This window comes from Lissotriton helveticus, chromosome 1_1, assembly GCF_964261635.1.
Source record: "Lissotriton helveticus chromosome 1_1, aLisHel1.1, whole genome shotgun sequence".
Classification (NCBI taxonomy): Eukaryota; Metazoa; Chordata; class Amphibia; order Caudata; family Salamandridae; genus Lissotriton; species Lissotriton helveticus.
Window position 1 is genome coordinate 637,192,304 of NC_136057.1, and position 24,926 is coordinate 637,217,229.

Genomic DNA, 24,926 nt, shown 5'->3' on the forward strand with positions numbered 1-24,926 from the left:
CATGGTGACTGTCTCCAGTGTGCATGGTGACTGTCCCCAGTGTGCATGGTGACTGTCCCCAGTGTGCCTGGTGAGCTGTCCTCAGTGTGCATGGTGACTGTCCCCAGTGTGCATGGTGAGCTGTCTCCAGTGTGCATGGTGACTGTCCCCAGTGTGCATGGTGAGCTGTCCCCAGTGTGCATGGTGAGCTGTCTCCAGTGTGCATGGTGACTGTCTCCAGTGTGCATGGTGACTGTCCCCAGTGTGCATGGTGACGGTCCCCAGTGTGCATGGTGACTGTCCCCAGTGTGCATGGTGAGCTGTCCCCACTGTGCCTCGTGAGCTGTCCCCAGGGTGTGAGGAAGCAGCGGCAGCATGCCCTAACCCTCTGCGACCCACAGTACCACAGGCGCAGAGGCCGCGGCATGCGGTACACCCAGTCTCGCTCGTGACACAATCAGGGACACCCTGGCCACAGGTGGAGAGTCTCCCACATCACATGATGTGACAGGGGGATTCCCGTGTGATGCAGGGAGACCCCGCGTACAGTGGAGCCTCCCGCCCTGTCTCCCCGCCCCCTCGCGCTGGAGCCGCCTCGGGGGCCAGGAGTGTGAGGTGCAATCCGGGGGGGGCGCCGCACCCGCCCCCCGCCGCAGCCACCACCGCCGCCGCACAATGACAGGTGCCGGTGGATGCTGATCCGGGGGCTGCAGAGCTCAGCGCGCTGCTCCTGCTCGGACACTCCTCCCTGCTCACACGGCAGCCACATCCCAGGCTGAACACACACACGGCTGGCAGAGGAGACGAGAGGAAAGGAGAGGCAGGGAGCCGGCGCGGCGGACACGGCGCACAGCACAGCCGCGGAAGAGCTGCCCTCTACCGCAGGAGCTGCCCTCTACCGCAGGAGCTGCCCTCTACCGCAGGAGCTGCCCTCTACCCCAGGAGCTGACCTCCAGCACAGGAGCTGCCCTCCAGGAGCTGCCCTCCAGCACAGGAGCTACCCTCTACCACAGGAGCTGCTTCCACCATAGGAGCTACCCTCTACCACAGGAGCTCCCATCCACCACAGGAGCTGCCTCCACGGAACTGCCCCCCTCCACAGGAGCTGCCCTCCACCACAGGAGCTGGACGCCTTCCCAGCAGCACAGGCACTGCTCCATAGCGTCGGAGCCGCTCGTCTCCTGCACGGCTGCGGAGCCCTCCCCAGCAAAGGAGCTGTCCTCGCCCACAGGAGCTGCCTTCCATCACGGGAGCTGTCCTCACCCACAGGAGCTGCCTTCCAGCACAGGAGCTGTCCTCACCCACAGGAGCTGCCTTCCAGCACAGGAGCTGTCCCCTGCCGCGGGATCAGCTCGTTTCCGGCACAGGCGCCGGTCCTTCTTCTGACCTCCCATCCCTCCGGCCAGCAACTAACTGCCCCTCTGCAGCAAAGGAACTAAACCTCCCCAGCAAAATAACTACCCCTTCTCCAGCACGGGAGCTGCCCTTCTCCGTCACAGGGGCAGGAACTCCCCTTCCTCCCGTCAAAGGAGCTTCCCGTCAATCACAGGAGTTCTACTGAGCACGGGAGCTGCCTCTCTCATTCACAGGAGCTCTACTGAGCACAGGAGCTGCCCTTCTCCATCCCGGGAGCTCGTCTCATCCTTGGCGGCGGCGCAGCCCTCGGTGACTGCGAGCAGAAGTCTGTGTCCTGCGCTCCTCTCTGGTGAAACCGGGGACAGCAGAGCTCGGGCCCTCAGGGAAAACAGTCCGAGCCCGCGGGAAGGAGAGCAGAGCGGCAGCAGGGACCGGGGACTCTTCGCCATGGCCCGAGAGAACGGGGAGAGCAGCTCCTCCTGGAAGAAGCAGGCCGACGACATCAAGAAAATCTACGAGTTCAAGGAGACCCTGGGAACGTGAGTACCGAGCTGGGTGCGGGCGCCCACCCTGTCCCTGTCAGACCTGGGACTCCTCCATCAGCTAACTTTGTCATGCCAGTCCTCCCCACCCCCACCCACCGGCCAGCCCTCATGTATGTGAGCGCGGGTACTTCCTGGTTCACCTGCCATGCCTCACTCTGCAGTCAGTCCATCCAATGAAGCCACTTTCTCCAGTTGCCTCGTGTCTACCCACTTTGTGCAATTGTGCGCTCATGTGTTATTTAAGAGCCGATGCTGCGCATAGCGCAACTTCTAGCAGCGCACAGGCCACGCACAGCTCTCATATACAGCTGCTGCTGAGCCCAGAGCTCAGTCACTGCTCTCATATATAACTGGGGCCAGCGGGGTTACAGCTCACTCACTGCTCTCATATATAACTGGGGCCAGCGGGGTTACAGCTCACTCACTGCTCTCATATATAACTGGGGCTATAGGGCTCACAGCTCTCATATATAACTGGGGCCACAGGGCTCACAGCTCACTCACTGCTCTCATGAGGCTCATGATATAAAACAAATGATGGTCCAACCTTAACTTTCCACCGAAATAATACCAGGTGAATGCATCGGAGGCGCATCGCAGGTCATTGTTCATGTTTTGGCTAGGAAGGAGAGTCTGGGGCCCTGGGGGCTTGAGGGACACTTGTAATCTGTGGTACACGCCGTGAACAGGGCTGGAGTAGAAGGTCCTTGGAATAATCCAGCGCGGCATCCTTACCCCCGTCCTGCTCCAGCTGCCTCTTACGTTAATTGCGCACCGGGATGTTTACAATGAAATGAAGTAACACCTCAGAAGTCAGCCACTGACTACGGGTTGATAGGCCCCACCAGAATGAAGGCGTCATTTAGTGGTCTCAAGATAAGGTGCACAAAAGGCAAGGGCGCAGATCGATGACGCAACAGGAGCAACGGTGACTGACGTGTCTCCCAACTACCAGTGTGCAGGAGCCAAAGTGCCTTTACTACACCTGTCATTGTACTTTACGCATCACACTCACAGGGCCTCTTCTCCACACAGCTTCCATACATGCCTCTTCCACACAGCTACTCCTTCACACACACAGCTTTCAGAGTGCCGGCCTCCCCTCCACACACAGCTTCCACACCACAAGGGACATTCCCCCCCTCCAGACAGAACATCACAGCGCGCGTTCAACTCCACACACAACTTCCACAGTGCATGTCCCAGCGTCCACACAACTTCCATGGTGCATCTCCCAGCACCGACAGCTTGACATTGCCTGCCTCCACCTTCACACACAGCATCCAGTGTCTCAGTCCTCACCACACAACGTCCACAGAAACTCTCCCCTTCCACACACAGCTTCAGTCGGTCTCCACATACAGCTTCCACATTACCTGCCCCTTCCACTCACAGCCTCACAATCTGTCTCCACATACAGTTTTCACAGTACGTGTCCCTTCCACTCACCGCCTCACAATCTGTCTCCACATACAGGTTCCACATTACCTGCCCCTTCCACTCACAGCCTCACAGTCTGTCTCCACACACAGTTTCCACAGTACGTGCCCCTTCCACTCACCGCCTCACAATCTGTTTCTACATACAGTTTCCACACTACGTGCCCCTTCCACTCACCGCCTCACAATCTGTTTCCACATACAGTTTCCACACTACGAGCCCCTTCACTCACCGCCTCACAATCTGTCTTCACATACAGTTTACACATTACGTGCCCCTTCCACTCACCGCCTCACAATCTGTCTTCACATACAGTTTCCACAGTACGTGCCCCTTCCACTCACCGCCTCACAATCTGTCTCCACATACAGCTTCCACAGTACGTGCCCCTTCCACTCACTGCCTCACAATCTGACTCCACATACAGCGTCCACAGTACGTGCCCCTTCCACTCACCGCCTCACAATCTGTCTCCACATACAGCTTCCACATTACCTGCCCCTTCCACTCACAGCCTCACAGTCTTTCTCCACATACAGCTTCCACAGTACGTGCCCCTTCCACTCACCGCCTCACAATCTGTCTCCACATACAGCTTCCACATTACCTGCTCCTTCCACTCACAGCCTCACAGTCTTTCTCCACATACAGTTTCCACAGTACGTGTCCCTTCCACTCACCGCCTCACAATCTGTCTCCACATACAGCTTCCACAGTACGTGTCCCTTCCACTCACAGCCGCACAATCTGTTTCCACATAGTTTCCACAGTACGTGCCCCTTCCACTCACTGCCTCACAATCTGTCTTCACATACAGTTTCCACATTACCTGCCCCTTCCACTCACAGCCTCACAGTCTGTCTCCACATACAGTTTCCACAGTACGTGCCCCTTCCACTCACCGTCTCACAATCTGTCTCCACATACAGCTTCCACAGTACGTGCCCCTTCCACTCACAGCCGCACAATCTGTCTCCACATACAGCTTCCACAGTACGTGCCCCTTCCACTCACCGCCTCACAATCTGTCTCCACATACACCTTCCACAGTACGTGCCCCGTCCACTCACCGCCTCACAATCTGTCTCCACATACACCTTCCACAGTACGTGCCCCTTCCACTCACCGCCTCACAATGTGTCTCCACAAACAGCTTCCACATTACCTGCCCCTTCCACTCACAGCCTCACAGACTGTCTCCACATACAGTTTCCACAGTACGTGCCCCTTCCACTCACAGCCTCACAATCTGTCTCCACATACGGCTTCCACAGTACGTGCCCCTTCCACTCACCGCCTCACAATCTGTCTCCACATACAGCTTCCACAGTACGTGCCCCTTCCACTCACAGCCGCACAATCTGTCTCCACATACAGTTTCCACAGCACGTGCCCCTTCCACTCACCGCCTCACAATCTGTCTCCACATACAGCTTCCACAGTACGTGCCCCTTCCACTCACTGCCTCACAATGTGTCTCCACAAACAGGTTCCACATTACCTGCCCCTTCCACTCACAGCCTCACAGTCTGTCTCCACATACAGTTTCCACAGTACGTGCCCCTTCCACTCACCGCCTCACAATCTGTCTCCACATACAGCTTCCACAGTACGTGCCCCTTCCACTCACCGCCTCACAATCTGTCTCCACATACAGCTCCACAGTACCTGCCCCTTCCACTCACAGCCGCACAATCTGTCTCCACATACAGTTTCCACAGTACTTGCCCCTTCCACTCACCGCCTCACAATCTGTCCCAACATACAGCTTCCATAGTACGTGCCCCTTCCACTCACAGCCGCACAATCTGTCTCCACATACAGTTTCCACAGTACGTGCCCCTTCCACTCACCGCCTCACAATCTGACTCCACATACAGCTTCCACAGTACGTGCCCCTTCCACTCACAGCCGCACAATCTGTTTCCACATACAGCTTCCACAGTACGTGCCCCTTCCACTCACAGCCGCACAATCTGTCTCCACATACAGTTTCCACACTACGTGCCCCTTCCACTCACCGCCTCACAATCTGTCTCCACATACAGCTTCCACAGTACGTGCCCCTTCCACTCACCGCCTCACAATGTGTCTCCACAAACAGGTTCCACATTACCTGCCCCTTCCACTCACAGCCTCACAGTCTGTCTCCACATACAGTTTCCACAGTACATGCCCCTTCCACTCACCGCCTCACAATCTGTCTCCACATACAGCTTCCACAGTACGTGCCCCTTCCACTCACCGCCTCACAATCTGTCTCCACATACAGTTTCCACAGTACTTGCCCCTTCCACTCACCGCCTCACAATCTGTCCCAACATACAGCTTCCATAGTACGTGCCCCTTCCACTCACAGCCGCACAATCTGTCTCCACATACAGTTTCCACAGTACGTGCCCCTTCCACTCACCGCCTCACAATCTGTCTCCACATACAGCTTCCACAGTACGTGCCCCTTCCACTCACAGCCGCACAATCTGTTTCCACATACAGCTTCCACAGTACGTGCCCCTTCCACTCACAGCCGCACAATCTGTCTCCACATACAGTTTCCACACTACGTGCCCCTTCCACTCACCGCCTCACAATCTGTCTCCACATACAGCTTCCACAGTACGTGCCCCTTCCACTCACAGCCGCACAATCTGTCTCCACATACAGCTTCCACATTACCTGCCCCTTCCACTCACAGCCTCACAGTCTTTCTCCACTTACAGTTTCCACACTACGTGCCCCTTCCACTCACCGCCTCACAATCTGTCTCCACCTACAGCTTCCACAGTACGTGCCCCTTCCACTCACCGCCTCACAATCTGTCTCCACATACAGCTTCCACATTACCTGCCCCTTCCACTCACAGCCTCACAGTCTTTCTCCACATACAGTTTCCACACTACGTGCCCCTTCCACTCACCGCCTCACAATCTGTCTCCACATACAGCTTCCACAGTACGTGCCCCTTCCACTCACACCGCACAATCTGTCTCCACATACAGCTTCCACAGTACCTTCCCCCTTTCACATGCAGCTTCCAGTGTCCTAATCCCCCTCACATGCAGATTCCACTCTGCAACCCCAAAACAGAATCGCAGCGTGCCCCACTCCCCACAATATTCCACAGTCCCTGTCTCTGGCTGCACATCATTTCCAAAGTGCCGCCTCCTTCAACACAGTAGCTACCACGCATGCTTGAGGACACGGGGACGGATGCTGCTAGACTCTGGATTTCCTGAATCCGACTCACTGATCTCATTGATAAGCTTCAGGTAGTTCAAAATGCTGCTGCCAGATCCCTTCTTAATCTCCCCAAGAGGGTCCGCGTCAGGCAGTACCTTAGTAACCTGCACTGGTTACCGATAAAAGTACAGGTGAAATTTAAGTCCTTGTTAATGGCACATGCTGCCCTCTATGGGCTCGGCCCGGTGTACCTGAGGAAGTGATTTCAGTTCTATGCTCCTACTAGGCAGCTTCGCTCTTCCACACTGCTGATGGCCTGCACTCCCAGGTTCTGCTTTAAAAGGGTAGGTGGCAGCTCCCTTTCTTACTTGTCGGCGGTGGCCTGGAATCAACTCCCTCTTGACTTTTCCCGCCTTAAGGAGCCTAAGATTTTTAGGAAGAGACTTAAGACTTTCCTTTTTAATTAAGCTGTCTTCCCTTTTTTTCTCTCTCTTTTCACACTGGGCTTGCATCCGGACACCATTCTGAGTAGCTGTGTGCGTTATAAAAATGCTTTAACATAACATAATATTGGCCTGTGTCCTACCAACAATAAGTAATTGCACATTGACAATGCTATTTTAACAATACTGTGCTCGTAGTGGCATTTCAAAAGACCCTCTTAGCAATGGCTGTTGCCAGAACCTGGACTGCCAGCAATGACCCACCAGCGAACTCTTGCTATCAACGCCCTGCTAACAATGACCCCAGCAGTACCCTGACAGCCAGGCCCAACCAGTAATACTGTGGGGAGTCGATTTTTAGTGGAGGAACACAAGGGATCGCCGATAAATTTTCCAGGGCGATCCCACAAGGGACAGTCATGAAGATGTGTACATGTGAGTTTTGTAACTAACTTTTATGCAAATTGAATCGAATAGTGCTATGGTCTGTGTGAAAGAGCTCACCGTTTTAAGTGTCTCAATCACTGCCATTCTCCTCTTCGCACCACTCTCTTCTACAGTCTCTCTGTTCGACATTTACACTCTTTTTCTCCTCATATTTTTCTGAAGCACTCAATCTGTATAACGCACACCTCGTTGCTTTCCTCTTCAGCATCCTGTTTCAGTTCTCTCTTGCACATGCTTCCTTGGAAGTGCTTCGCTTCACCATTCCCCGACACATAAAGCATCCACTCACCTCTACGCACTGCATTTTCTTGAACTTTTTCCATGTTTATATTTTAACAGCTGTGAACCTCCTTCACACATTTTTGCATATAATCACAATTATAATTTGGCACAACTGACCATTGCTCTGTGTGCTCTGCAGATGGGGCATGGTATGGGTGAGCATGCATTCTCGAAACCCTTTTTGATCACTGACAGGCACTGGGATACATTTGCGCTGCATTCACCCTGAACACCCCAGCTCTCAGGCCTGTCCCACCCAACATCCTGAGCTCACACAGTTACATAGAAACAACTTTCTCACATTACGCACGATAAATATGTAATCTGTTGCATGAAAAACAGCACAAAGACATAATGGCGGAAAAAGTAAATACTCGTAGGCAATAAAAGAGTAAGTAAAACATGAAATGTGAACGGGAGCAGTATCGCTCTTCACAGGCTGAGGGCAATGTCTGTTTTTGATGGCTCTAGATGTCCCAGGTGGTGGAGCACACGGGGGCCAGGATATTTAAACGTTGGGACACTGGCCTGGCCAGCCGCCACACCCACGTCACTGGCAACACCTTGCAAACCACGCTCTCGTGCCAGTGCCATGTCACCAATGCTATGTTAGCAATATCATTCTTTGCCATCAATACTTCCCTAGAAAGCGATACGGTACCTTTTCACAAAGCCCGCAAGCAACGTCCTCCCGGCATCCCCTGTAAAGCAAAGTGGCCGGCAGCCGCGAGTGAGAGCCGGCCAAGCACACCTTCAGTCCCAGCCACGCGCGGGCTCGGTGGCAGCGGCGCGTGAGAGCCGGCCAAGCACACCTTCAGTCTCAGCCACGCGCGGGCTCGGTGGACGGTGGCAGCGGCGCGTGAGAGCCGGTCCAGCACACCTTCAGTCTCAGTCGCGCGGGCTCGGTGGCAGCGGCGCGTGAGAGCAGGCCCAGCACACCTTGAGTCTCAGTCGCACGGGCTCGGTCGCAGCAGAACACTTTCTTACTAAGGTGGCAAAACACTTTTCATGCACTTTCCCCCCACTCTAGTCTCACCCATCACTCTGGCCCCAAGAGTCACACACTTCTCTAGGTGCATTGTGAGCAGACTGTTGTGGCTATGTGGTGGGCTGTTTGTGGCCGGCACGTGGCCACCTGCTGCTATCGCTGAATTCCGGCCTGCGACCTGTGCAGTGAGGCCTCCCCCTCGCCGTCCTGCTAGCGCCAGGCATCGCCGCTGCTTCTGACTAATTCACTCTGACTGCGCGCTGCTGCCTGGAGCCGGCGCAGCGTCTATTCATAGCCCTGCAGCGCGCGGCCGAGGAGGCGCGCGCGCGCGCTCCGCCGCCGAGCGCTCGCGGCTCCTTCCTTTCTTAATTAGTCAAACACTGGCGGATTTGGTGTCCTTCCTTGCTCGTTTGCGGCACAGGGTGATCGAGTGGCAGGGTGCTTTCAAGTTAAGTAGTTCGGCTGGTGGTCAGAGTTTCCCCGGGTCCAGCCTGTGCCTTCAGTCCGTGCAGAAAGAAGTGCAGGTGGTTCCCAGAAGCGGAAGTACAGGGCGTCCTGTCCGGTCAAGCCTGCAGTGCTGATCAGGGCGCGCGCTCTGTCATCTCGAGTGTGCTTGGCTCCTTCTTCGCAACAGCAGTGACTTTTTTAACAGTCTTTTAGTTTGCTTCCGAGGGTACTATGTTTTGCAAAACCTCTGATTAAGGCCCCAGAAGAATAGACCATGCGCTGACACCTCACGTTTCCTCTTAATAATAGATTTTTTTTCTATTTAGGAAGTGCGCGAGGGGGTTCAGACAGTTTCCAAAATAACTGATTAAAGCTGCCACCACACCGGGAATGGTGACATCCAACTGAATACCTTTTTATGCGTCACCTGAATACTTTAACCACACATAGAACAGTAGCTTCCTATTTTGCGTTATGTATTGTTTACCGAAGCATTGCAGAAGTCCTCACAGACAACGAGAAGGAAGCGCGAGTATCGGCCTATCCCTGGCTATTATAACAAGCATTTAGAATGCAATGGTTTCGCCTTTGGAAAAGTTTGAGCTATTGGCATTGTAAATGACAACATTTTTATTTATGTGTTGGTTTTGAAAATAGATAAATAAATGGCATTGTCATTTACAATGCCAATAGCTTAATCTCTTGCAAATGCGAGACGTATTGCATTTGCACCCACACAGAGCAACACACAGAGCCGCATGCACCCACACAGACAGAACCACACACACACAGACAGAACCACACACACACAGACAGAACCACACACACACACAGACCCACACACACACACAGACCCACACACACACACACACACACACAGACCCACACACACACAGAGACAGAACCACACACACACACACACACAGACAGAACCACACACACAGACAGAACCACACACACACACAGACAGAACCACACACACACACAGACAGAACCACACACACACAGACAGAACCACACACACACACACACACAGACAGAACCACACACACACACATACACAGACAGAACCCCACACACACACAAACAGAACCCCACACACACACAGACAGAACCCGCACGGACGCAGACAGAAAAGCAAACACAGAAAGGGCACACCACACAGACTCTCACTAGCAGGCAGGCCCGGGCAACAGAAAAGTACAGGGAAAGAGACAGACGGATAGACGAACAACCAGCGCCGGAACACACCGTGCCGGAAGTGGAAGGTCCACTCTCCCCCCTGACCAGCATCCCGGAAGCAGATGGCCCCTCCGATACTGTCTATGTGTCCCCCCGCCCCTGTGGCAGCAGCGGCGCCATCCTAAATCACATATGTGACCATTTCTGGGAGGTTTGGATTTCAACCAATAGGAAGCCTATTTGTGAAGATGAGGGTTAACAGGTACATTATGGTCAACTGTTGCCTACTCTGAATTCTGCAGAGACGCACTTGTGCCCGCCTTCTTAGGACTTCTAATAATGACCTTATTGCCCGTGCCAACAAAGGCCTAACTTCAGAATGAGACGTCTGACCTTCCTGGCCTCTTTATCATATTTTAGATCCGGAGACCAGGACGCCTTGAATAGTTTGCTCAACCAACACGTTGACATGCTTGCTGCAGTCTGATGTCACCTTCTCTCGTCATCACAATGCCAGCCTTTGGACCCCGTCGAGTCTGCGTGCGTGACACCTCAACCCCCCTCCACTTTGTAGACAGAAACCACACATATGCACAGAGACACACTCAGAAACAACCTCAAGCACACACAGAATCACATACACTGAAACATACTGCCACGCATGCACACAGAGACAAACACACAGACAAAAACAACGCACACGGAGGGATACGACACACACATAGAAACAAAAATGCAGGCGCACGGACGCAGACAGAAAAGCAAACACAGATAGGGCACACCACACAGACTCTCACTAGCAGGCAGGCACGGGCAACAGAAAAGTACAGGAAAGAGACAGACGGATACACGAACAACCAGCGCCGGAACACACCGTGCCGGAAATGGAAGGTCCACTCTCCCCCCTGACCAACATCCCGGAAGCAGACGACCCCTCTGATACTGTCTATGTGTCGCCCCGCCCCTCCCCTGTGACCAGAGATCGACAAAAAGTAGCAAGTCCGTGGCCACTGCGTGCGTGACACCTCAACCCCCCTCCACTTTGTAGACAGAAACCACACATATGCACAGAGACACACTCAGACAACCTCAAGCACACACAGAATCACATACACTGAAACATACTGCCACGCATGCACACAGAGTCAAACACACAGACAAAAACAACGCACACGGAGGGATACCGACACACACATATAGAAACAAAAATGCAGGCGCACGGACGCAGACAGAAAAGCAAATACAGAAAGGGCACGCCACACAGACTCTCACTAGCAGGCAGGCACGGGCAACAGAAAAGTACAGGGAAAGAGACAGACGGATACACGAACAACTAGCGCCCGAACACACCGTGCCGGAAATGGAAGGTCCACTCTCCCCCCTGACCAGCATCCCTGAACCAGACGGCCCCTCCGATACTGTCTATGTGTCCCCCGCCCCTGTGACCAGAGATCGACAGAAAGTAGCAAGTCCGTGGCCACTGCGTGCGTGACACCTCAACCCCCCCTCCACTTTGTAGACAGAAACCACACATATGCACAGAGACACACTCAAACAACCTCAAGCACACACAGAATCACATACACTGAAACATACTGCCACGCATGCACACAGAGTCAAACACACAGACAAAAACAACGCACACGGAGGGATACCGACACACACATATAGAAACAAAAATGCAGGCGCACAGACGCAGACAGAAAAGCAAACACAGAAAGGGCACACCACACAGCCTCTCACTAGCAGGCAGGCACGGGCAACAGAAAAGTACACGGAAAGGGACAGACGGATACACGAACAACCAGCGCCGGAACACACCGTGCCGGAAATGGAAGGTCCACTCTCCCCCCTGACCAGCATCCCGGAAGCAGACGGCCCCTCCGATACTGTCTATGTGTCCCCCCGCCCCTGTGACCAGAGATCGACAGAAAGTAGCAAGTCCGTGGCCACTGCGTGCGTGACACCTCAACCCCCCCTCCACTTTGTAGACAGAAACCCCACATATGCACAGAGACACACTCAAACAACCTCAAGCACACACAGAATCACATACACTGAAACATACTGCCACGCATGCACACAGAGTCAAACACACAGACAAAAACAATGCACACGGAGGGATACCGACACACATATAGAAACAAAAATGCAGGCGCACGGACGCAGACAGAAAAGCAAACACAGAAAGGGCACACCACACAGACTCTCACTAGCAGGCAGGCACGTGCAACAGAAAAGTACAGGGAAAGAGACAGACGGATACACGAACAACCAGCGCCGGAACACACCGTGCCGGAAATGGAAGGTCCACTCTCCCCCCTGACCAGCATCCCGGAAGCAGACGGCCCCTCCGATACTGTCTATGTGTCGCCCCGCCCCTGTGACCAGAGATCGACAGTAAGTAGCAAGTCCGTGGCCATTAACGGCTACAATGGAGTAAAGAGTCACATGCCTAAAGAGTCATTGAGGTTAAGGGAAGAAGCAAAGGCCGAGGCCTGAGAATCCGCCTTACCCCAGGAGTCAGGCTCCGCCATCTTTCTTGCAGCTTGCTCCCGTCCGCGCGGTGTGTGAGTCACTGTCTGACGCTCAGTCGTGTTTTCTGATTGGTGAATGCTCTTGTCCATCATCGATTGGAACTATATGACACGCTCTTTAACGCGAGGCAGTTATGAGTACTAGCACATTGAGATTGCATGATCTAGCCACCCAGTATTATTCGAATGCGCCTCCTTGTTTCTGGAGCCAGGGAGGAATGCAGAGATACTTACTGGAACTCACAGCACGCCCAATAGTAGGTGAAACAGAAAACGAACAACTTTGGAAATTAAAAAGAACAAGCATGTACAAGTGGGGCGGGAACGGGCACACGGACAGCGGGAGGGGGGGCGGGAACGGGAACGGGCACACGGACAGCGGGAGGGGAGGGGAGCACTCACCAGGACTTCTTCCGGCGGCGGTCGGCCTGGAGGAATGACCCCCCAAAAAATTTAAAAAAACACTGCCCACCGCCGCATGACGTCGGCAAGCCTAAAATTCTCAGGAACGCCCACGAATCTGCTCCGGCATTGACGGACAGATCTCTGTTCCAATGGCTAGCCTCCATTTATGGAGCTAGCCAATGGAACAGAGGGGCGGGACATGAGCACACATACTCTAAACATAAGATTTCGCCTGCGCGAAATGCTGCTTGCGCAGCTTTCGACAGGCGAAACCTAAAAAGGCTAAAACAGGAACACAGAAGGACAGTGTTGTAATTAAATATGGCGGTGGCAGTTGCATAAGCACAATATCAGTGTTGAAGATTTCAAACAATAGGTTCTCCCAACAACAGTGCTTTAAATGGGCCGTTACTGTCCAGTACGGAGTACCGGCACTTTTTAATTTTGAGAGGATGAGTACCTGCACTTCTCAAGAGTGACCTAATACTTTTAATTGGATATTACCGGCACTTGTCTGAAACAAGCAGGTACTCTGGTACAGAGTGTCTGCACTTCTAGTTTTCCAGTTCAATCACTTCTCAACTACACAATGAAGCACTCGTTTTTAGTCTTTTGCCTCTCTTTAAGGATCTTAATAAGTTGTCAACGCCTTAATGTTCTGGGACATTAGCGGTAGGACTCCATTTTGCAGATAGCCTATAACGAGGTTCCGGGCCCCACATAATTGATCTCTCTCCTTTTTCACATCACGTGTCAACATGTCCATCTCTACTGAAGCCCACAATCTCCCTGACCCGTATACTTACGTATGAGGAGAGCTTTTTTCAATTGCCTGCAGTGCCCTGCCTATCTGTAAACAACATATAGGTTACAACAATTCAGTGATATTAAACATATCCTCTAATGCATCTGGACATAAGCTCAATACAATTGCCATGGGGTCATGCAGTAATGGATATCCTAATGCAAACTTAATATGACCCAGTATCTCTTAAACAAACTTGGATCATAGAACAAGACCATATATTTGTACTTCACACCCCACAATTCCACACTATGTACAACATTTCCCCTTAATGTTGGGATACACCTGGTTTAATTTAAATGGGGTTCTATGCCAATTTGATATTATTTTGTATTGTATTTCACAGTTTTGTGCACTGTGGATTAAATAAGACATTTCTAACCACACATTTTTGCCATTACTCTTGTGCCATTTCAAACCCCCTGCATTTGTACCACTGCTTACAAAGGCCCATGGAAATCGATTGTGTACTGTACACAGCACAGTGTATAATAATGTTATTAGGCCTACAGATTTTTTGAAAATCGTTGGATTTCCTCCTACCATATAAACGAGTCACAGGTTTGCTGCAGTTTTATAAATTCTGGTTTAGGAATAGCTACTGGAAGTGACTGCAAAAAATAGAATAGTCTAGGTAAGTTATTCATTTTGAGTGCTGCCATTCCACCTAGCCAGGATTTAAATATTTGTTGCTACCTCATTAGGCCTTTTCAATATCTGTGTGCAGTAGGGGATCATTTGCTTCATATAGACTATGGGCCTGATTCACAAAAGTAAACTAAGACCAAAAGTCTAAGTTTAGACCTGAAGTCTAAGTTTAGACCAAAAGTCTAACTTAGACCAAAAGTCTAACTTTACTACTACTAAACTTACACTAACTTAGACCAGAAGTCTAACTTTAGTAATAGTAATGAATAAGGCCTTATGATGTTTTGGGGTAATAAAGATCCCTACATATTTTTCTTTTCCACTAAGCCCACTGGAAAGACTAGAATGTTTCTACACGTTCTTGAGAGCCAGGTTTTACATAGATGTCCCTTCTTTCTGAATTTCCCAAATGTACGTTAAAGCTTGAAATAACCTAACATTCTTCCAATACTAGTAATATCTTTGAGATGGACTTCTGCAGATTTATAATAGTGAGTCAAAGATCATCTGTATACAGAGGTATTTTTGGGAGACACCGCCAAAAGATATCCCCTCTATCTCCTTTGCTTGCCGACGTTTTTTGAGCTGGGGGTTCCACGTTAAAGCATAATGAAGGTGTGATATGCGAAGTGCGTTTTTTAGAGGGGAAAAGCTCTTGATCTTTCTTCATTTATCAACACTCTTGCCATGGGACCTGAGTCATTGGGCCTATTTATTTTTATATTCCAGTACCTATTCCTGTTTTGTGCACAATTTATCTGAAGAAGGATCAATGCCTTCTTGGGGTCTTATCATAGATATTTCTTCTCCCAGAAACAGATTTAGCATCATTCTAATATAATAAAAGGTTTGTCTGTTACTTATGAACCCACGTTTACCCTCTTTCCATCACTAGGGCATTGGGGGTTCAAATCGGTTTGTCAGAATGTTTGTCGGTATTTTTAGTTCATCGTTAGGCAATGATATGGGTTTATATGGGAACATCATTCTTCGGGGTTACTTAACACTTCAGTCAAAAAAAGCTGAGGGAACTAAATAGTTCCAAATTGGTTCCTTGTACTTTATTTAAAGATCAGGCCAGAATATGTTTCGCAATGCATATTGCTTTTTCAGGGCCATAAATAAGCATATCAGATTCTTCAGACTAACAGACCATAGTGCCTACTTCCAACATGTACACTGATGGAATGAGCCGCTATGCCATTACTCTGTTGGCACTATAAGTAATACAGCATTGGAGTACAAACGCAACATTAATGATAGACCTAAGGATTAATAGGAAAAAGAATTTGATATGGATATTTGTGGCCGCGAAGAAGCGATAGGTATCGTGAAGCACATGCTGGTCCTATCTTTAAATAAAGCAGAAGGAACAAATTTGGAACTTTTGTGTGTCCTCAGATTTATTTGATAGAAGTATTAAGTACAATTATATACAGTTTGGCAGAGTGGTGTTACAAAGAGTCGAAAAGTGTCTGTCTATTACAGTGTTTGCCTAGTTGTAGGAAATTCGTTGGGGATGCCTGTTTTGTGAATTAGGGTTATGTTTGCATTAATCCATAGAAGGTGTGATAGCTCCCGTGCCTTGAAAGAAGTTAAAGACTGTAGTCAACTGAGAGACTAGAATTGAGCAGATATGCTGATAAAACACGTTGGCGAGGCAATCAAGGCCTGGGCCTTTGTTGCACGGTAGTCTGTAACTCTCTTTCTCCACATGTACTTCTTCTAGAACATCTCAATCATGTGTCCATGTGGGCAGCTGCAGGTCTTCAAAAAAAGTTTCAAACGAGATTCTAGATCTTTATATCGATATTAGTAATCTGGAGTCCAGTAGTTTGTCAGTATTTGTGCCTTCTCATAAAGGCATTATTTGAGTCTGAGAAATACCTTTTTAGATTGAGCTATGAGTAGCACATTCATCTTACACCAAAATGTTATAAAATCCTCAATGCCTTAACAGAGTGATTCTTAACCTGTGGACCGGGGACCCTTGGTGGTCTGAGATGTCTACTCAGGGGGTTTGCACCTACTTTGAAAATACATTAAAATTGTATTAACTGAATAATAAAGTATATATAAATAAAAAAGCAAATGCTCAAACTTCCCATTAAAATACAAATTTTTATTCGATTTTTTTATATTGGTTTGTGAATTAAATACAATATTTAATAATCTGTGTATTGATTTCATAAATGTTTGCTTTTGTATTTTTCTGCGTTGTTTTGTTGTTTAAATAATGGAAATAGCTGAGTCTGGGGTTCCCAGATTCCAATAATGACTCACTGGGGGAGGGGAAAGGGGGGCGGTCCACGAATTTCAATACATACTGATTCAGTGTGGGTCCCCTGTTTCCAGTAATGATTGAGTGGGGGTGCACATAAGGCAAAGGTTAAGAACCACTGCCTTCAGAGGAGCTGTATGTTTGTGATGTTTCTCTGCAAATTTTAGATAACTATCTAGTTTAAATCTTGTCATGGTAACCTTCTCTGCTGAAATTATCAATAATTCTTTTGATCTGAATATGGTGCATATTATGTGACTAGGTTTAAATCACCCCCCTTCAATCACCCTCATAATTATCACATATTGTTCTTCTTCATTGACTTTTGCCACCGCTCCCTTTTCAAAGGACACATCTTTATGCACCGTGACCAGCATTCCTCAGACCTTTTGATTTTCTGATGAATGACACTGAGTTGGGAATGACCAATGCACCAGCATCATTATGTCATTAATGGATCTCTTGTAGGCAAATATATTAGGGAATTCCTAAAGAAGTGCTGCTCGACAAATCTTATGGTGTTTTGTTGGACAATTTAATCCCTTAATATTCAAGTGTATGTTTTATGTTTTATATGTACGTTTATGTGTATGTAAAACTTATTGAAATTAAAAAAAAGGTCTCTAGTTTGGTTACGCGTGTCAGTCTCTCTGTGCCTATTCATAGCTCCTATTACTCTTGTAGCTCTCTTTTCTGTGACCTTTTCCTCCATATCTGTAACAAACTGTCTATTAATACCTCTGACCGGACCCTCTTCTCCACAAGCCTACAACTAACACTCCCCTTTCCTGATTCCCAATCCAACCTTTGATAAGTTTCTTGATTGAGGAATAGAAACACACTTAAATTTGAGCAGTGGAAGGATACAAGTCAGCCAATCAAAAGGGTGAAAAAGAGGCACTTAAAAAGAGAAAAAAAGGCAATTCCTTAAATGTGAGCAGTGGAAGGATACAAGTCAGCCAATCAAAAGAGTGAAAAAGAGGCATTGTTCCAGGGGAGGAGCAAGCTCTAGAAGAGGCAAGAAAGAAGCATGCAAATGAGAGTCTCAATAAGGTCCGCCAATAGTAAGCAACAGGTAGACTTTAAACCCACTGTAAGTTTTTAGTGCGATCCACAAGGGGTCTTTCGAAACCAGACAGTTACTAGCTATCTAGTAGGCGAGACCTAAAAAAGTGAACACAATCAGGCTTCAGTGGGCTTTGCCATAACTCGGTGATGCCTTTTGAACCATTACTCAACAAAGGGCACGGAAGTCTCAAGAGGCATACTTTCATTTTACAAAGATGTCAAGAAATAACATGGAAATTCATAACTTGATATACTATATTGGCGAGATTGGCAGAAGCATTTATGTATGCTATATAAAAAGTCCACTTTCATATAATACCTGAGGCATAGCGTGGCATAACAATTTTGTATAACTTACCTTGATATATTAAACAGTACCGGATCACAAGAATCATTTTCAGCATAAACAACATGAAAGGGAGGTCAAATCTGCTCTTTCAAGAGTGACATAACTTTTTGCAGAGAGTTGTTTGTCCATTTACAGCTGGGAGACACCTTTCCGTTTCCTCAGGGGTTATGCCTTGAATGAATGGCAGAAGGCAGCGGGAAGGGCATATTTTGGGTTTTTTTGATGACTTGTTGGACAAACAGATAATTATACAAGCTAAAGTTTGGACAGGTGCACCAAGGACTTCAACAGTTAAAATCACACAATCCCTTCACCGGTGTTTTCCCATGATAAATGGTGATTTTGATCCAAGCAGGAGCATTCGGAGGCAAAAATCCAAAAGTAATTGAAACATGAAACCCACGTGGCTTCAAAATGAATGTGATCTGTAAGAACCCGGGACACCCTTCTTCAGCAGATACCTGACTTCCCCGATTCCAGTGACCACTGTGTGCCTCCCATGGCCATGTGTTGTGTGTCTGGGATAGTTAGGGTGTGAATGCGGTCGATGCACACAAAACTACACGTCTTAAAGAACATTGAGTTGGCTCTGTTTTGTGGTACAGCTGTGACGACTAGGGTCGATTGTAGCACGGATTCCATGCTGCAAAGGATCCTGCTCCTACAAGACACAAAGCAGCAACTGGCACGAGCTATTTGTGTATGACGTAGTGGCAGAAGCGACAAAACCAGGCCCAGAGCTTTGCCTAGGAAGGTTATCTGTCTCTGTTGTGTGCAGTGCACCTTCCCCGCCCCTCGAAGAGTCCCTTAGGGACAGCAGGCGGCTGGTTTCATATGCATATTTGCAGGGCCGGCGCTAGGCATGGGCAGCGTGGGCGGCTGCACAGGGCCTCGCACTCAGCCCACCAGCATGGGTCCACGCACCGGTGATGTGTCCTGTTGTTTCCCTGGCGATCTATTACAAAGAAAGGTGTCGCCTGCAATTAAGGTCCATTGGAGGGGGGCCCCCTCCCTGGGCCTCTCATGGATGGTGTCTTGAGGCATAGGGGAGGGAGACGGAGACGCTCCCTCAATTGCAAGGAGACCATTCACAGGCACTGTGGGGGGCCTATTGTCCAGCATTTTGGCGCCCCCACAGTTTTAACTTTTCGACCACAATCAATTCTCACACCTATCGGACTGAAGGTGTGAGAAATGCTTGTGGAGTAAAAGTTAAAACTGTGGGGGCGCCAACATGCTGGACAATGGCCCCCCCACAGTGTCTGTGAATGGTCTCCTTACAAGGGGCCACTTATCTAAATTAGAGGGGGCCTCGCAGGTTCCCTTTTAGCCCAGGGCCTCGAAAATCCTAGAACCGGCCCTGCATATTTGTACAAATCAAGAGGGTGGCCCTCATTGAAGTGAAGTGAATCAGTGGAGCATCACTCAGCCCCTAAGGCCTAATAACAGCTCCAAACAGATACAAATTATCAGTATGGGGGGCGTGGCCAAGGGATGAGGCATTCTCACAGATTGTCATCGTATTAATATATTGACCCGCTTGACACTCGCTGTCACTCTCATAAACCTTTGTCTAGGTTCTGTCACAGCAATTAAAAGATGCCAACCTTGGCACATGTATCCCCTGTCACAAGGCAGTGGTTTGAACGAAAGATCAAGCAACCACACGGGACCGGTGGTACCGGGAGTAAAACATGGGCTTCAAGAGTGGCACTCTTTCACCCTATTATTTACAACAAGGGGGTGGTGAGGGACAGAGTCTCTGAATTAAGCAGAATACTCTCACCCTGTCAAGAGATCAGGGCTAGATCCAACACCGTTTTTTAGCTCACTGCACCATCCCAGTTTCAGAACCTGGCTGTATGCAAATTAGTCTGTTCCTGTCCCAGTGCATGATGGGAACAGGGCAAACCAAACTACAAAAGCCAATTCTTACACTGGGAAGGAAACAAGCTTCCGGGGACCGGTTTCTGGCATTACAGCCGTCTTCGGCCCGGCTTGCTTGAATCCTGATGGTGCAATGAGCAAGGGACTCATGTCTGAGTATACCCTTCCACGCTTAGGGTGGACAAAACTATTTACAACAAGGGGTGGTGAGGGACAAAACGGTGTTGGATCTAGCCCTGATCTCTTGACTGGGTGAGAGTATTCTGCTTAATTCAGAGACTCTGTCCATCACCACCCCTTGTTGTAAATACTCTTTCACCCTGGCAGCCTTCCAGGCAGGTGTGAAACATCCATCCAAGCTGGCATGCCAAAACCCCGGCTGAATTTACAGATTTGTTCCCAGTTCCCCAAAAAAGGAGCTACTCTCATAGAATGTAAAAAAAATCTATGAAGTGGAGAAAAAGGCATTTCCTTCACAGTCTTATAAGTCTTCTGTCAATCAAGCGCTTTTTGAAGGACTGAGTGGTGAATGATTGTCAGTGATACAGCGACACCTTCCTGGATGCTTGAAGAAACTCAAGAGGCTGAGGGCTATCTCTGAGGTTCTGTTGCCTCATATAAACACGGGCTTTGCATTGAATATGATCAGGGCCACTGGGGCTAAATAGCAATGGAGAGCACATTTTCCGGCAGGGTGGATTGATTTATTCGGCAAGGAAATGCAAATCATGCAGCATTATACAGCACATGGAGAGACATTATTATTTCACTATTAATGTACGTTGATAGAAAAAGTATCCCAATATAAAAAAAAATACAAAGTTTTCTTTGGAAAGAAAACTATACACTTTTATCAGATCTCACTCAAAATGTTACTCACCAACAATAAAAGAACAAAACACCCAAGCTCTGCAGACCATATGCACTTCGACCTGCAAGGGCAAAGGCATCCATTACCATACAATGCACTCTTAAGGCAGGCAAAGAGGACCTTGGGCGACCTGTGTGAACAGTAGGTGGCGGAGATGGAACATCTGATTTCTGACATGCATTGACTATCTATTTTAGAACATTGTCCATGCACCTTGAGAAACGCCAGATTTACCTCCCTCAGTATTACTTATTTCACAGGTATACCTCATGCCAAAACACATAAACCTAATGTTCTTGAGAGCCCAGAAGTCATGCTCAAGATGCGACTTGGTGGGTGCGGATTTCTATCACATGGTTTGCGCCTGCCCTACTCCTCCACATTATTGGGAACTGTTGTCAGGTATATTAACATATTCACAGAGAGAAATAATCTAAACAACGCAGTCATTACATCACGTTACCTTTACAACGCAAGTCGTTACAACGACTTGCTCTAGATGGCACTCTAAACTAAGGAATCGTGTAATTTACTATTCCAACACCTTCCCTACTGTTGCACACACTGGAGTTGGAATAGTGCATTATACTATTCCTAAGTCCAGCACGCCATCTAGAGCAAGTTGTTTTAACAACTTGCATTGTAATGTACTGCTATGTAACAATGCAGTCATTGTAACGTCCGCGTTGTAATCACATGCGTTGTAAACGCATGCATGTTATGGTATATATTCCATTTACGTTCAGATTCCTCAACTTGGAACTGGCATTAGCTCACCACCAAGTGGCTCTCTCCTGGAAGTACCCCTGAGGCACCAACCACCTGCGATAGTGTGCTGAATTAATAAGGTGGGCAGTCTGTGAGGAGGCGGCTCTTCAGAGAGAGGCGCTCACCGCCTCAGGGCACCGGATCAAGCACAGGCCGCACACCATATTGCAGAATTGCCTTCAGACGCATGATATGGGCAGGATAGCCCCACCAGGAAAGTCAGAATGAAAGTGGTGATTAGATGGGGCCCCACCCCAGGTTGAGTTTAGCCCCTGCCACACTCACCCTGGGGCTAGCACCTTTATGCCCCCAAATCGTGTCCCTACCACTCTCACATCCTAAGTAGATGCAGTTATTAACGCATCTAGCACCACTTCAGCATTTAGTTTTTGAGGTGTCATTATTGCTAAATGTACGTTATTGTGCTAACATTAAGCCTGGGCGAAGCATTACGCTACGCTCGCGTAGTTTGCAAAGTTTGCGCTACTTTGCACTACGCGAATTGCACGTAGCACAGTGCAAACATGCGTTGCGTAGCATCGCGGTCATTTTTTGCTTGCTCGCGGTCCTCAACGTCATGTTGGTGACCGCAAGCGAGCAAAATGACATCCCTACGAGACTTTTTCCACGTTCGCGATCAGCAACATCAAGTTGCCAATCGCGAGCGTGGAAAATAAACCTCCCGGCCAGATTCTCAACACAGGGAGGTCAGGTTTCTCATTGCCAGTGGTCGCGTATGCTCGCGCCCGCTCGTAATGAGAAACTACAAGCCCACGTTGAGAAAGATGCCGCTCGAGTGAAAATCTACTAGAGCGGAGGAAAACGACAGCTCGCACTGTGTAAGATGCGGTTTTCAATGATTGCACAGTGCGGACAAGAATCCGGCACTGTGCAATCATCGCGAACAGCGCACTATGCAGTTCGCGTAGTGCTACGCGTATCTCGCGTAGTGCAAAGTGCACTTCGCGTAGCTACACGTAGCGCTACTACGCGAACTACGACCAGGGTTAGCTGACATATCATTTACCTTGGATAGCACTGCATTGCTTAGATAAACAGGTCACCCCTTTGCCTGTGACCACCCTTGCCTTGTTCTTGGGCTCTTACTACTCAGCTTGGCGGGGAAAATGGCCTCCGCCTCTGATGCCTGTCATTATTTGAGCATCTCAGAGATGGCTATAATGGAAGGGAAGTGAGGGTTATGTTATCATGAACACGCTTATTGTTGTTGTTCTCTTGACAAACAATACACGTTGCTTTAAAAAAAAGAAGAAAGCATCCTTTTATTTACAGAGCCACTCTGAAGGCCACAGTGATTTGTAAAAAAACCATACAATGTGGCATTCAGCAGGAAACAAGGCATTCGCTCTGTTTGCAGTGCTTGGAGTTTTCTACCCCCAGAATGCTCTCTTGAAGCAGCTATTGTTTAGGCTTTGTCTCTGGCATAGCATAAATGTATCCAAATAATGAGACAACGTATTTCACCTTGCTTGAATTTCATTTAAATATGGAATTATTTTTTTCAAGCTACAGATAAAAAATCCATCTCAGATCAATGGAACGGGAGCAAAGCTACTGCCTGGGCAATATTTCTACCGATTCAGCATCTGCTTAATACCTGAAAACAGCAATCGATCGCTGAAACGTGGCCTGCTAACCTTTGCTAGGCTTTCACCGTGGTGTCACCACATCGGCTGTGTTTTTTTTTCAAACTTTTGATACTTTGGAGCTGCATTTTTTTAGATCTGCAATTTCTTTTAGGAAATTGTAGCTTGCAAGTGCCCCAGAACTGTAATAAGGTGAAACATGCAGCAACTGCAGGATTACCTGGTCCCAATGGCCCTATATATGATGCACAAAGTCTGACTGGAACAAGCACAGCTTTCGTTTCACTGACGCTTGAATGAGGTTTCTCTTTTTGAGAACTAGGGATAAGTTCGTCATGAAAGATGGCGCTTATTGACGAATGTAAGAAGAGCGCATCATGGTAGATGCTTCATGGCCAACAATGCAACGAAGGCCTGATCGGCCGCGGTATTTCACACTGAATGTGATCAGACATCTGTGTCTGTGGTCTCGGACTCACAAATGCCATTGATATTAACCCTGGGCGAAGCACTACGCTACGCTCACGTAGTTTGGGAAGTTTGCGCAACTTTGCACTACGCGAGCTGCACGTAGCACAGTGCCAACACGCGTAGCGCAGCGTAGCATAGTGCAGCGGTCATTTTTTGCTTGTTCGCGGTCCTGAACATCATGTTCGCGACCGCAAGCAAGCAAAATGACATCCCGGCGAGACTCTCAACGCGGGGAGGTCAGGTTTCTCATTGCGAGTGGTCGTGCATGCTCGCGACCGCTTGCGATGAGAAACTACCAGTTCGCGTTGAGAAAGCTGCCTCTCGAGTAAAAATCTACTCGAGCGGCAGAAAACTACAGCTCGCACTGTGCAAGATGCTGTTTTCAATGATTGCACAGTGCCGGATGCTTGTTCGCACTGTGCAATCATTGAAAATGTATCTTGCACAGTGCGAACATGCTACTACGCAGCTCGTGTAGTGCTACGTGAAGTTCGCGTAGTGCAAAGTGCACTTCGCGTAGCTTCGTGTAGCGCTACTTCGCGAACTACGCCCACCCTTATATCTGTTCGCTTTCCAAAGATTTCTGAGTCTTCGCAGAACTTATAACTTCTCCACCAATGCTTGCCCTGCGTGTCTTCGAGCTCTTCCTGCTCCCTCCGTGCTGCTAAAACATAAGCCCGGAGACTAGGCTCCCTACGAGGCCGACTCAGACTTCCATGCTTCCAAGGTCAGCAAATCAAGTGGCATTACATTGGGTAATGAAAACACCTGAAATTTACTGCGCTAGGAAACGGCTGAAGGGCAATGTGAAACACTATATAAAAACCAAATTACTCTAATTATATCTAACACTGCCCGTACAAAGGGGCTAATTATGTACATTAGATTTCCTTGCTTACTTTTCACGGGTCAGAGCTCTAATTTGACATGGACATACTCA

The 24,926-nt window shown here is 48.9% G+C and overlaps 1 protein-coding gene across 1 annotated transcript in view; it reads left to right on the forward strand.

Moving 5' to 3' along the window:
• Positions 1-640: 640 nt before the first annotated feature.
• CAMK1D (calcium/calmodulin dependent protein kinase ID) overlaps positions 641-24,926 on the forward strand; it is a 1,511,583-nt gene continuing 1,487,297 nt past the window's right edge. Inside the window, exon 1 of the mRNA XM_078674169.1 lies at positions 641-1,874. Coding sequence (XP_078530295.1) covers positions 1,783-1,874 — 92 coding nt within the window. The 5' untranslated portion in view covers positions 641-1,782. The remainder of the gene's footprint in view (positions 1,875-24,926) is intronic.